This window comes from Lontra canadensis, unplaced genomic scaffold (genome assembly GCF_010015895.1).
Source record: "Lontra canadensis isolate GAN:19392208 unplaced genomic scaffold, GSC_riverotter_1.0 scaffold12, whole genome shotgun sequence".
Lineage (NCBI taxonomy): Eukaryota > Metazoa > Chordata > Mammalia > Carnivora > Mustelidae > Lontra > Lontra canadensis.
Genome location: NW_022631006.1, coordinates 17,635,241 through 17,649,848, shown reverse-complemented (window position 1 = coordinate 17,649,848; position 14,608 = coordinate 17,635,241). Strand labels below are relative to the sequence as shown.

Genomic DNA, 14,608 nt, shown 5'->3' with positions numbered 1-14,608 from the left:
ACCCTGCCACTAATTTATCAACTATGTTTATGGAATATTCTAAATCTTTTGTTGTCATTTCAACAGTCTTCACCAGTAGATTCTGTCTCAAGAAACCACTTTTGCTGCTCAGCCATCAAAAGCAACTCGTCATCCATTACAGTTTTATCATGAGCTTGCAGAAATTCAGCCACATCTTCAGGCTCCACTTCTCATTTTAGTTCTCTTGATATTCCTATCACATCTGTAGTTGTTTTCCTCCAATCAAGTCCTGAACCCCTCAAAGTCATCCTTGAGGGCTGGAATCAACTTCTTCCAAATTCCTGTTCATGTTTTCTCCTTCTTCACATGAATCATGAATGTTCTCAATCTAAAATGATGAATCCTCTCTATAAACTTTTCAATTTACTTTGCCCAGACCCATCAGAGGAATCACTTATCTATAGCAGCTGTAGTTTTATGGTATGTTTCTTTTTTCTTTTTTTTTTTTGGTATGTTTCTTAAAAAAAAAAACAAAAAAAGATTTGATTTGTTTATTTGACAGACAGAGACCACAAGTAAGCAGAGAGACAGGCGCGCAGGGAGCCCGATGTGGGGCTCAATCTCAGGACCCTGGGATTATGACCTGAGCTGAAGGCCGAGGCTTTCACCCACTCAGCCACCCAGGTGCCCCTGATATGTGTTTCTTAAATACGATTTGAAAGTTGAAATGACTCTTTGATCCACGGGCTGCAAAATGGATGCTGTGTTAGCATCAAAACAACATTAGTCTTATTTTACATCTCCATCAGATCTCTTGGGTGACAAGATGCACTGTCAGTAAACAGTCATATTTTGAAAAGAATCTTTTTTTTTTAAAAGATTATATTTATTTATTTGAGAGAGAGAGAGAGAGTATGAAAAGAGGGTGGGTCAGAGGGAGAAGCAGACTCCCTGCCAAGCAGGGAGCCCGATGCGGGACTCGATCCCGGGACTCCAGGATCATGACCTAAGCCAAAGGCAGTCGCTTAACCAACTGAGCCACCCAGGCGCCCCTTGAAAAGAATCTTTTATCTGAGCAGTAGGTCTCAACAGTGAGCTTAAAATATTCAGTAACCATGTTGTAAACAGAAATGTTTTCATCCAGGCTCTGCTGTTCCATTTACAGAGCACAGGCAAACTAGTTTTCGTGTAATTCTTAAGGACCCTAGGATTTTCAGAAATGTAAATGAGCACTGGCTTCAACTTCAAGACATCAGCTGCATTAGCTCATAACAAAAAAGTCAGCATATCTTTCGAATTTTTGAAGCCAGGGAATGACTTCTCTCTGACTATTGAAGTCCTAGATGGCATCTTCTTCCAATACAAAGATGTTTTGTCTACACTGAAGATTTGTTGTTGAATGGAGCCACCTTCATTAATGATCTCACCGAGATTTCCTGGAGAACTTGCAGCTTCTATATCAGCACTTAGCTCTTCACCTCGTAATTTATGTTACGGAGATGGCTTTTTCCCCTAAACCAACCTCTGCTAGGTTCCGACTTTTCTTCAGTAGCTTTTTCACTTCTCTTGGCCTTCACAGAATTGAAGAGCATTACAGTCTTGTTCTGGATTAGGCTGGCTTAAGGGACTGTTGTGGTTGATCTGACCTTCTATCCAGACCTCTCAGTCTTTTTCCTATCAGCAATAAGGCTGTTTTGCTTTCTAATCATTTATGTGTTCACTGCAGTAGCACTTTTAATTTCTTTTAAGAACTTAGCTAACTGGCATAAGAGATCTAGCTTTCAGCCCAACTCAGCTTTCACCATGCCTTCCCCACTAAGCTTAACCATTTCTAGCTTTTGATTAAAAGTAAAAGATGTGTGACTCTCCCTTTCACTTGAACACTTAGAGGCTACTGCAGGGTTATTAAATGGCATAATTTCAATACATTTGGGTCTCAGGGAATAGGGAGGCCTGAGGAGAGTGAGAGAGAGGGGAATAGGCAGTCAGTAGAGCATCAAAACATATACAACCTTTATAAACTAAGTTTGCTGTCTTATACGGGTACAATTCATGACAGCCCCAAACAATTAGAATAGTAATAGCAAAGGTCACTTATCACCATAACAAATGTAATAATAATGAAAAAGTCTGAAATATCACAAGAATTACCAAAATGTAACATAGAGACATGGACTGAACAAATGCTGTTGGAAAAATAGTACCAACAGACTTGACACAGGATTGCCACAAACCTTCAAGTATAAAAAGCATGGTATCTGCAAAACACAATTAAGTGAAGCGCTATAAAACCAGGCATGCCTATAATATTGTTGGTTGTAACTCATTTTCCTTGCTTTCAATAAAGGAAACATTTACTATTCAAAAATAATCTTTAACAGTGGGTCTTTGAAGAGAAAATGCACAGATTAGCTTCAGGTTATTTTAAAAAAATAGTACGGCAGTATATTCTTTTTTTATATGTACTTTTTTTAATGTGTGTACAAGCATTTAAGTTGTACTCTTTTAACAGATTTCAACTACACAGTACAGTGTTATCAATTATAGTCACATTGTACGTTAAGGGATAAACTATGGAGAACCTAGAGATCATGAAGAGTCACATTCACACAGCAGAATAAACAGTTCAAAATTTCAACTTTGTTATTTTCTTGTTCTCAAGTTGTTTGGACTACCTGCCACTAAAAGTTTTTCTTGGTTCTGTCTTCTTCAGTGTCCAATCTTTGGTCTGTCCCCTGTCATTACTCTTCTTTGTGTTCTCTGGAGCAACAGATACCCCTTCTTATTTCTTCCAATCTTTCTTTTTCTTTTTTTTTTTTTTAATGGCTGTTTTCTTCTATGAAGTGTTTTATTACACAGAAGATATACACAATAAGGTAAGTTACAAAGGTAAGTTATAGGTAAGTTACAAAGTAAAACAATGAAATGAACACCCATGAACCTTAACACCCAACCCAAGAGAATATTAATACTGCTGAAACTGCCTGTGCGATCCTCCAGAATCCCATTCTCTTACCTGCCCTAGAAGTTACCACTCACCCGTAGTATGCTTATTAGTCATTCACTTGCTTTTCTTTAAAAATTTCACCACATATACAGGTATTCCAGAGAGAGTCTATCAATTTATTCTCTGATCAAAAGTGTTCTGTTCCCTTCACACTCACATTTGATGGGTAATATTTTTTTTTAAAGATTTTATTTATTTGACAGAGATCACAAGTAGGCAGAGAGGCAGGCAGAGAGAGAAGAGGAAGCAGGCCCTCTGCTAAGCAGAGAGCCCGATGTGGGGCTCGATCCCAGGACCCTGGGATCATGACCTGAGCCGAAGGCAGAGGCTTTAACCCACTGAGCCACCCAGGCACCCCTGATGAGTAATATTTTTTAAAGCTTAAAGATATCATCTTTTATTAGGCATAAAACACCCCATCCTTCGGATGACTCAAAGGTTACTGAGTAAGTCAATGTAAGCACCTTCTTCTGTAAGATGAGCTCTGCAAAACCTCAAGATGGCAAACCTAGGTATGCTCCATAAAAGAGTGCTTCATACTGATGATGTAAACTGGTAAGCTTTAAAAACTTGAAGGTAGCCTGGTGAACAGGTTCCCAAAATTTAACAAACAAGTTTTTACCATTCTACAGAAAAACCAGAAAAGGAAGAAATGTAGTGAGCTCTTTCACAGAGCTACATGGATACAACTTAAAGGACTGGTCTTTATTCTGGAATTATCCTACTTTCCTGGAATTAAAATATCTTTTTTCTTTATAAAATTATAGGAAATGGCAGGTATATTTGGTTGCTGTCCACATGTTCTTTTTAAAATTAAAACTGAACTTAATTAGCCAAAGAAAAATTGAAAACCCTATGTCTCATTCAAAGCTTTTGCAAACTGTACTGACCCCCAAGATCCCAAAGCTTAGAAAGCATAAGCTTAGAAGTCTTGAAGTCTGAGGAACCGGAAAACTTTGGTCTTAAGACTTTTAGCATCTCTGGGAGATCATTAGTCTCCCAAAGTAAAAATGAGAAGAAATTAACAACTTTCTCATGTCTCTACTTCTGGCATTCTTTTTTTGGCTTTCCAGCATAAGCAATACTATAATTAACGGAAGTGATAAGAAAATATGGAAATATGAAATAAAGTTAACAAATGCTTAACTTTATAAATCTCATCAGCAATTAGCTTTGCAATCTTGGGAAAACATTTTAACCACACTATATCATAGGTTCCTCTATTTATTCTTGTGCACAATAATAATAATACTTATAATCTTTATCAATAGCCCATCACCTCCTGAAATAGAAGTAGTAATGTTGAGACCAGTCTCATAACATGAATAGTGCTTTCAATTCTATAGAAGACACAGATATACCTTCAAGATGTTATATACATTTATACAGGACCTTAGCGTATTTAACAGGATGTTAAAGAGAACCATCAATAAAATCAACATCTGTCTAAGCCCAGAGGATACAAAGTATACAACCAACACAAATATGTGAGAAACACATTTCAGCTCAAAATAACAAAGTTATCTACAAATGTAACAAGTAAGGAAAAAACCCCTCAACCTCATTAGTAATTAGGAAAATTAAGACCACAATGTGATACTAGTATAGACCCACCAGACTGGCTAAAATTAAAATGACTGACAAGACCAAATCTTCCAAGAATGTGCAGCAATGGGAACTTTCACATACTGCTGGAGAGACTATAAATTAGTATACACACTTAGGAAAACAATGTGACATTATTTATTATAACTAATGATTCACATACCCTAGAACTCAGCATTCTATTCCAGGTATGTACTTTAGGGAAACTACTGGACATGTGTACCAAAATACACAAATAAGAATGTTCACAGCACAACTGTTCATAACAGCCCCAAACTAGAAACAATCCACACATATGGTACAATGAATAGAGACAACATGGATTATTGAACACTTGAAGGTCACTGGACAAACTATAGTTATTAGACCTAATACTCTACTCAACAAGAAAAAGATATAGCATGACTCTGTCTATATAAAGCTCAAAAATAGATAAAACTATTCAATGTGATTTGGGTGATAAACTAAAAGAGAAATCAAGGAAACCATTATCACACAACACTGGAGAAAGGTTATCACAACGGGAGAGAGAAAGACTGATGTAGAAGGGATAAAAAGGAGGCCTCTGAGAGCTGACAATGCCTATTCTTGACCTAAGTAGTGGTTATACAGATGTTTGCATCATAGTTATTCTCTAAGTGTTCATATGCTTTATACAATCTCTTGTATAAACATGATATATCTCACAAAAAATTATACAAAGGGCTACCTCTTGAGGTAGTAGATCTCCTATCACCTGATATTTAACCAGAACTAAAGGTTCACATATCAGAGCTATTACAGCAGGATTTCAAGTACTGGTAGGAATTCAGACTATATGGCCACCAGGTTCCTGCTAATCTAGAGATATTATGGATCTATTTTCATACCTTATAACGATGATTTTTATGAACACTATTCTGGAAGCAGTCCATACAGAGTACACATGTTGGGTCAATTGCACAGTCCCTGAAAAAAATTAAAAATTAGATTCCAAAATTTAGAGGACGCCAATGATGTTTAAGGTGTTAATACAATGTGAATAAGTTTCCTGTGTGGTGTACAAGCTGAATATGAAAATGTCTCAAACACTAAATTCCAAATAATTTTAGCCATATTTGAATACTTACAATTGGTTTTGCTTCTTAAGTCCTCCTCACTATTTTGAGCTTTTACCTGATTTCAGACTGTTAAGTTGCAAATCAAAATTAGTTTTATGACAAATGATTAGATGTTTTTTCCATTAACTGTCATCGTCTTACCCTCCTGCCTTTATAAACATATTTTTTTTACAAACACTGATTGTTCACTGGTAAATGAGGTTTGGATAAAAAAAAATTCATTAGAATGTAAGCAGTGTAATGGCAGGATTGTTTCTTTATTTTGTATATTGTTACGTCCTAAGCACCTAGAACAGTGCCGGGCACCTGATAGGTAGTCAATTAATATTTATAGAATGAACAAAAAAAATTCAATCTCTCTTAACCTCTTCCTTAATAGTAACTCTAAAAAGTCACTATCTTATTTAACATTTCCAGAAAAACATTAAGAGCAACATAAACTGGTGAAAAGTGCAAAAGAAATTTTTAAAATATCTGATTTTGAAGAGTTGAAGAGATGGCACTAGCAAGTTTAAAAAATGATTTTAAAGTCTATTAGGAAATAAAGATTGCCTAATTATACTCTTGAAAATATATATGATCTACTGACCTATTTAGAGCAAAATTTCTCAACCTCAGCAGTACTGACATTCCGAACTGGGTAATTACTTACTGGGAACAGAGGAGACTGTCCCGTGCACTGCAGGATGCTTCAGGAGCAACCCTGTCCTCTATCCACTAGATGCTAGTACCATTTCCCCAGTTGTGACAATTTAAAATGCCTCCATGAGACTTTTGGAGAAGTGAGATCTATAAATATCTATCACACTTTAGCTGAGAATGATTGGGCTTCAGCTAAAATATACATAAGAAGATAAACAAACCTTACTACGTATGTAGTAAAATAGTACACAAGATACAAAAGCTGACTTTTTTCTGAGAAAAGAACAGGATAAAGATACTGTGTGCTAAACAACTGTTAACTATTAGTAAACCAGTCAAACCTAGAATTATAGTGAAGCCAAAAACAATTCTCTGAATTTATGAAGTCTAAAAATTCACTCCTAACCTGAACTACCATTAGTAAAGGGGGAAAAATACCCAACTAAAACTAGAGTACAGCTAAAGTGTAAAAGATGAAAACGTCAGGCAAGAGTAGGGAGTAAAAATGTTCTCTGTGCTACCCTGATGTTTAAGACACCTGCTCTTAGAAAGGACAAAAGCCTAAAGCTGCTTCTAGTTTCCCTACTACTAGCCTTTTCTACTCAAGTGAATTACAACTGTTCCTATGGCCGACAGTCCCTTGACACCAAATCTCACTTGGTAGCAAAAACTGACCTGAAATGACATGAGACTGCAGACTTTATTTATACTACTTGTTGTGAATATTCATAGATTTCTTACAGAAACGCTATGTTTGATGATAGGATCCTGCCTTGACACTGCTGGGAAAGTGTTCAGAACTCTGGAATACACCCAGCCCCAGGGTTTCAGATAAGAGTATGTGGACTATATTATAAGCAACACAAAAGTCCATCACTTAAGTACATTTAGAGAACGAAAAGTGAGACAACTGTCTAAGTCATATACTCAAAAACAAGCTATACAAGCAGAAACAGATTTATAAGTGCATAATAAAAGGAAATTAAGTATGATTAAGTATATTATAAAAATAAGCAAAATAAAATACATAAGTACAAAATACCAAAACAGAAATTGTAACCAATCCTGTAAATTTCTAGTTCTTACCTACAAGAATATGTTGTCTCTCCACTTTTGAAAACCTTCCCACAGAGCTGAAATGCTCCACTGTGCTTCAATTTCTCTAAGCAAATATCTGGATCTTCTCCAAATAAGTACCATTCCAGTGGAGTGAATATGGACATTTGTATACTCTCCTCCTGCTTTTCCAAGTCTGGGTCCATTTCAGCAGAATAAATTTCTGGCACCAATTGGGCCAAATAGTGCAAGAAAGTAGTATAAAAATCAACTTGCTGATCCCACCACTGAAAGAAAAGAAAATGAAAATTAGACTGTTACAAATTTCCCCTTGAAGATATAGGGAGACAAATATTGGCACAATTCTGTAATTTCAGAGAAAATGATTAACAATATATTTTATCCCTCACCAATACAAAAGCAAAGTGGGTAAAAGCAAACTGGGTAATAAAAAAAAATAGCCTTGGAAGTAAGTGGTTGCCCACATACCATATACACCTAGAAAAAGAAAGAGAAGCTATAATGGATGAGAATTACCCTTCCCTCTTAGAATGGGCAACTCCTCAGCTGTGAAGACAATTCTATTACCAGTCAGGTGCTGTAGAGACAAAGCATTTCTCACACTTTTAGTTTAATTGTTTTAAGGAACCATGACATTTACTGAGAGATCAAAATGAATGAATGCAAAAGAGCTTTCAGAATGTCAAAAGCACTAAACATAAAAGAAAATGGATAAATTAGACTCACCAAAAGGTAAACCTAAACCCTTCTGCTCTTTAAAAGAAACTATTTCAGGGGTGCCTGGGTGGCTCAGTGGGTTAAGCCTCTGCCTTCAGCTCAGGCCATGATCTCAGGGTCCTGGGATCAAGCCCTGTATCAGGCTCACTGCTTAGCGGGGAGCCTGCTTCCCCCTCTCTCTGCCTGCCTCTCTGCCTATTTGTGATCTCTCTCTGTCAAATAAACAAATAAAATCTTTAAAAATAAAATAAAATAAAATAAAATAAAATAAAATAAAATAAAATAAAATAAAATAAAATATTTCAGGGGCACCTGGGTGACTCAGTGGGTTAAGCCTCTGCCTTCAGCTCAGGTCATGATCACAGGGTCCTGGGATGGAGCCCTGCATCAGGCTCTCTGCTCAGCAGAGAGCCTGCTTCCCCCTCTCTCATTCCCCCTTAAAAATCTTTTGAAGATTTTAAAAAACGTTAAAAAAAATAAATAAAGGAAACTATTTCAGATGGCTTATTTGTACATGAAAACATGTTCACCATCATAAGTCATTAGAGAAATGCAAATTAAAATGACAGTGAGATACCCCTCCACACCCTATTATATTAAGGTGTAGATAAAAAATAAAATAAAAAACTGACAATACTGGTGCATAAACAATGAATTCTGTTACACTGAAAACAAATTAAAAAATTAAAAATTAAAAAAAAAACTGACAATACCAAGTATCAACAGGATGCATTAAACTGGAAAAGGAAAATGCTGGTAGGAACTGAAAATGGTATAGTCACTTTATAAAAGAGTTTGGTAGTTTCTTTAGAGTTAAACATATACTTACCGTATGACGCAGCAATCAAACTCTAAAAAAAGTATCTACCTAAGAAATGAAAACTTAAGTTCACACAAAAAAGTATACATGAATGTTACAGTAGCAGCTTTAACTGCCAAAACCCAGAAATGACCCAATGGTCCTTCAACTGGTGAATTAGAAACAAACTATTACAGCCAACCCATGGAATACTGCTCAACAATAAGAATAAGAAGTTACTGGGGCACCTGGGTGGCTCAGTGGGTTAAGACTCCACCTTCAGCTCAGGTCATGATCTTGGGGTCCTGGGACAGAGCCCCACATCGGGCTCTCTGCTCAGCAGGGAGAATGCTTCCCCCTCCCCCCTCCCTCTCTGCCCTACTTGTGATCTGTCAAATAAATAAATAAATTCTTAAAAAAAAGAAGTTACATATATGCAACATCAAAATCTATTATTTTAAAAACAGCCTAACTAAAAAGGCTACGTACTGCCTCTTAGCAAATGGGGACATGTTCATAGTGACATCATCTGTGTAAACTGAGCAGAGCTCATCTCTGTGCCAAATTCCTGATTCCCATTAAATGTGGGTTTCATAGACACTATATGCAGGTTTCAATAACACCACCATTCCACTCTTACTTGTTTCAAACAAAACAGCTTTCAAAAAATGCCCTGTTAAAAAAGACATTTGGGGATTACTCACTGGCCATTTGGGCTTAAATGTGAGGTATGATTACCCTAAACCATCCAACCAGACCAGCCTGAACAATTTTCAATGGCACTCAGTAAGAGCAAGCTTAAATGAACAGAAGGTTGAGTGCACGAGATCTCTACTATCAACTCAACACTGACAATTTAGTTGCACTTAACGTCCTTCTATTTAAATTAGTATTATTCATGTGAAATGGGCTGGCTCTCTGGTGTTAATGGTATTTCATGTTTGTCTCATAGTTAGTGAAAACTGGTATTTATAATACTTTTGTATTTGTACACATTAAAATTATATTCTAAAAGTAATTTTAAAATTTAAAGGCTATATACTGTATGATTCCATTTATAGGACATTCAGGAAAAGGCACAACTATATCAAGATGAAGTACTGCACAGTGGTTCCCAGGGGTTTACTGCAAAGTAGAAGAGAGGAAAAAAATTTTTTAAAGATTTTATTTATTGGGGCGCCTGGGTGGCTCAGTCGGTTAAGCATCTGCCTTTGGCTTGGGACATGATCCCAGGGTCTTAGGATAGAGCTCCGAATCAGGCTCCCTGCTCAGCGGAAGGCCTGTCTCTCCCTCTCGCTCTGCCTGCTCTCTAGCTCTTTGTCAAATAAATAACCAAAATCTTAAAAAAAAAAAAAAAAGATTTTACTGATTAAGCATGTGATGCCTGATCCTGGGGTTGTAAGTTGGAGCTCCATGTGGGGTGCAAGGTTACTTAAAAATAAAAAAATCCTAAAAAAATGTGATGTCAAATTGTCTCAGAATATCTCCTCAAAGATATTAACTATAAGGGGAAAAGGTAATAACTTTAAAGTAGAGAAACTCTGCAGATACCAACTTAACCAAGTGATTAACATAAATATCACCAGTAATAAGAATAATGATACCAAGAATCCCTTAATATGATACACTGAGAAGGCTATGGTACCACTTTTGTGTTATTTTTCCCCAAAATACCTAACCTCATTATAATCATGAGAAAACAACAATCCAAACTGAGGAACATTCTACAAAATAATTGTTCAATATTCTTCAAAAATGTCAAGGTCGTGAAAAGTAAGGCAAGAACAAGATGCTGTTACAAACTTGAAGATTATGGAGAAAGTAAGACCCTATTACAGACTGGAGGCAATGAAGGAGAAATAACTAAATTTAATGTGAGATCCTGGATAAGATCCTGGAACAGAAAAATATTTAATGTCAGTGGGAAAAATATTATAATTCAAATAAGGTCTATAGTTTAGTTACTATCAATACTAATTACTAATACTAATTACTATCAATACTAATTTTCTGTCCCTGATAGTTATACTATGGTTATGTAAGATGCTAACTTTAGGGAATGCAGGTGTGAAGGATATAAAAGAACTGTTACTACTATTTTTTGCAAGTTTTCTGTAAGTCTAAAACGAGTTCAAAATAAAAAGAAAAAAAGAACCAATACTGAAGATGATTATTTACTAATACAGAAAGTCATTAACAGTACACAGTTTGGTAAAGCAGGTTACAAAGCAGTGTATATAAAACCTCATTTTGGCTAAATATTTTATATGAGGGGAAAAAATCAGGAAGAATATACACCAAAATGTTAATAGCAGTTGGTAGTGAGAGTTTAGCATATTTTCATAGAAACTGTACATTTGCTTACCTAAGATGAATAATATTCTTAGTGACAGTTTCCATATTTGGGGGGAATTTTTTAATTGTAAAAATATTTTACTAAAACTTAAAAAGAAAACAATTATACCTTCCAGTATCCTAACTCCCAACTTTTCTAGGGTATGCACAGACCAACAACTTGTTTCCTCCACAAATCCAGCAATTGTAACTATAAAGTAAAGAATATCTAATGTTCTATTGTACACCTAAGGTTCTTTTCTCCAAAACGCCTGTTTATTTACTGCTATATACCAAACAAAAAAATTTTCTGTATTATCTAATTATGGAAGGCACAAAATCAGTTGAAGTTTTTGAAGAATACTTTGAAGAACATGAGAAATTCGACAGTCATCAAAACCTGAGGGATCTTCTGGTTCAAGTCTATCATTTTATAGATGAAAAAAACTTGAGTCACAGGAAGAAATAAACTGTCTTTTCCAAGATCGAATAACCAATTAATAATATAGTCAGGAACAGAAGTTAGCTATCCTAACTCCTAGAGTTCAGTGCTCATTGTACTCAACCAAATATAAGCACACAGTGCTTATACATCTTATACATCTGAATTTAACTTTAAGACCAATCAATTTCATTTTAATCATAAAACAAAATAAGAAACATAGTTTTGCCTTCCTTTTATTTCTTTCCTCCAAATGAAGTGTATTCACTAACAGCTGCCTAACACTCCTGTGTACTACTAAATATTCTTAAATTCTATCTCTGTCATTACACATCTTGGTGTGAACTAATATTTTATTCTTATTTTTAAATAGATTTTATTTATTTGTCAGAGAGAGCGTGCACATAAGCAGGGGGAGCAGGACGCAGAGGTAGAAGCAGACTCCCCACTGAATAAGGAGCCTGATGTGGGAATCAATCCCAGGACCCCAAGATCATGGCCTAAACCAAAGGCAGATGCTTAACGAACTGAGCCACCCAGGCATCACAGTGTGAAATAATACTTTGAAATGTTATCTTTATACTATTGGTTGATTTGGCCAGAATGTCTGGGTGTTGATGCCTTTAATGCCCTCTTCAGTGATCTTACCACTAGCTCTCCATCCTTCCATCCCCACTGTGAGTTATTCCTTAAGGTCCATCAAACTCAAGGCACTCCTCTCTGACTACTACACTGATCAGCCTAAACAATTTCTCTCCCCTGTAACTCAAATACAGCACTTACTGAAGGAGGTACTTACTCAGTACCTACATTAGTTATCTTCATCTGTGTACACATAGCCTCTTCACCCAGACTATAAATTCCCTGAGGTGAGGAATGCTGCCTTTTAAATAAATCCCTGTATCACCACAGGCCCACCACAAATACTTAATAAAAGTTCTCTTGGGGCACCTGGTTAAGCATCTGAGTCTTGATTTCAGTTCAGGTCCTGATCTCAGGGTTGTGGAGTTGAGCCCCACATCAGGCTCCATGCTCAGTGAGGAGTCTGCTTGAGATTCTCTCCCTCTCCCTCTGCCCCGCTCCCCCCACACGTTCCCTCTTTCTAAATAAATAAATAAGTATTTATTTATTTATTTCTCATGTCATTGCTGAATGTTATAGATTTCTTGCTAGAGAGAACAAAGCAAATATTGATTGACATGAAACCTTCTAAAACTATAGAATTCTTACAGGAGATAAAGTATAATTTCACTCTTTCATGAAGACTTTTTCCTGGATGACTGCCACATCTATGAAAAATCTTTTTCAGGAGTCAAGATGGCGGAGAAGTAGCAGGCTGAGACTACTTCAGGTAGCGGGAGATCAGCTAGATAGCTTATCTAAAGATTGCAAACACCTACAAATCCAACGGGAGATCGAAGAGAAGAAGAACAGCAATTCTAGAAACAGAAAATCAACCACTTTCTGAAAGGTAGGACTGGCGGAGAAGTGAATCTAAAGCGACGGGAAGATAGACCGGGGGGGAGGGGCCGGCTCCCGGCAAGCGACGGAGCAACGGAGCACAAAATCAGGACTTTTAAAAGTCTGTTCCGCTGAGGGACATCGCTCCAGAGGCTTAACCGGGGTGAAGCGCACGCGGGGTCAGCGTGGCCTCAGGTCCCACAGGGTCACAGAAGGATCAGGGGTGTCTAAGTGTCGCAGAGCTTACAGGTATTAGAATGGGGAAGCCGGCTACAGAGACAGAGCCGAGGAGTGAGCTCTAAGCTCGGGGTTACCTTGAACCACTCGCAGGCTCAGTAAGGTCAGAGCACGACCGGAGGCCAGGGTGACGGGAGCAAGTGGGTGCTGTTCTCTGAGGGCGCACTGAGGAGTGGGGCCCCGGGCTCTCGGCTCCTCTGGGCCGGAGACTGGGAGGCTGCCATCTTCATTCCCGTCCTCTGGAACTCTACGGAGAGCGCTCAGGGAACAAAAGCTCCCGAAAGCAAACCCGAGCGGATTACTCAGCCCGGCCCCCAGTAAGGGCGGTGCAACTCCGCCTGGGGCAAAGACACTTGAGAATCACTACAACAGGCCCCTCCCCCAGAAGATCAACAAGAAACCCAGCCGGGACCAAATTCACCTACCAAGGAGTGCAGTTTCAATACCAAGGAGAGCAGCGGAATTCCAGAGGAGGAGAAAGCAAAGCATGGAACTCATGGCTTTCTCCCCATGATTCTTTAGCCTAGCAGTTAATTTAATTTTTTTTTCTTTTTCAATTTTTTTTTCTTCTTCTGCTAAATTTTTTTAACTTCTACCCTTTTCTTTTTTAATGTTTTTTAACTAGTTTAATATATATATATATATATATATATATATTTTTTTTTTTTTATTTTTTCTTTTTTTGTTTTTTTTTTTTTTTTTTTTTTTTTTTTTTTTTTTTCTTTTTTTTTTTTTTTCTTTCTGAACCTCTTTTTATCCCCTTCCCCACCCCTCACGAACTGGGATCTCTTCTGATTTGGCTAAAGCATATTTTCCTGGGGTTGTTGCCACCCTTTTAGTACTTTACTTGTTCCTTCATATACTCTTATCTGGACAAAATGACAAGGCAGAAAAATTCACCACAAAAAAAAGAACAAGAGGCACTACCAAAGGCTAGGGACCTAATCAATACAGACATTGGTAATATGTCAGATCTAGAGTTCAGAATGACGATACTCAAGGTTCTAGCCGGGCTCGAAAAAGGCATGGAAGATATTAGAGAAACCCTCTCGGGAGATATAAAAGCCCTTTCTGGAGAAATAAAAGAACTAAAATCTAATCAAGTTGAAATAAAAAAAGCTTAATGAGGTGCAATCAAAAATGGAGGCTCTCACTGCTAGGATAAATGAGGCAGAAGAAAGAATTAGCGATATAGAAGACCAAATGACAGAGAATAAAGAAGCTGA

The 14,608-nt window shown here is 37.1% G+C and overlaps 1 protein-coding gene across 4 annotated transcripts in view; it reads right to left on the bottom strand.

Annotated features, from left to right (window-relative positions):
* Window positions 1-14,608, bottom strand: part of UBR1 (ubiquitin protein ligase E3 component n-recognin 1) — a 147,162-nt gene that overhangs the window by 119,629 nt on the left and 12,925 nt on the right. For all 4 annotated transcript variants that reach the window (XM_032856700.1, XM_032856702.1, XM_032856703.1 and 1 more), the window contains exons 2-3: window positions 7,402-7,658; window positions 5,443-5,521 (exon numbers count right to left, since the gene is read on the bottom strand). In XM_032856700.1, coding sequence (XP_032712591.1) covers window positions 5,443-5,521; window positions 7,402-7,658 — 336 coding nt within the window. The remainder of the gene's footprint in view (window positions 1-5,442; window positions 5,522-7,401; window positions 7,659-14,608) is intronic.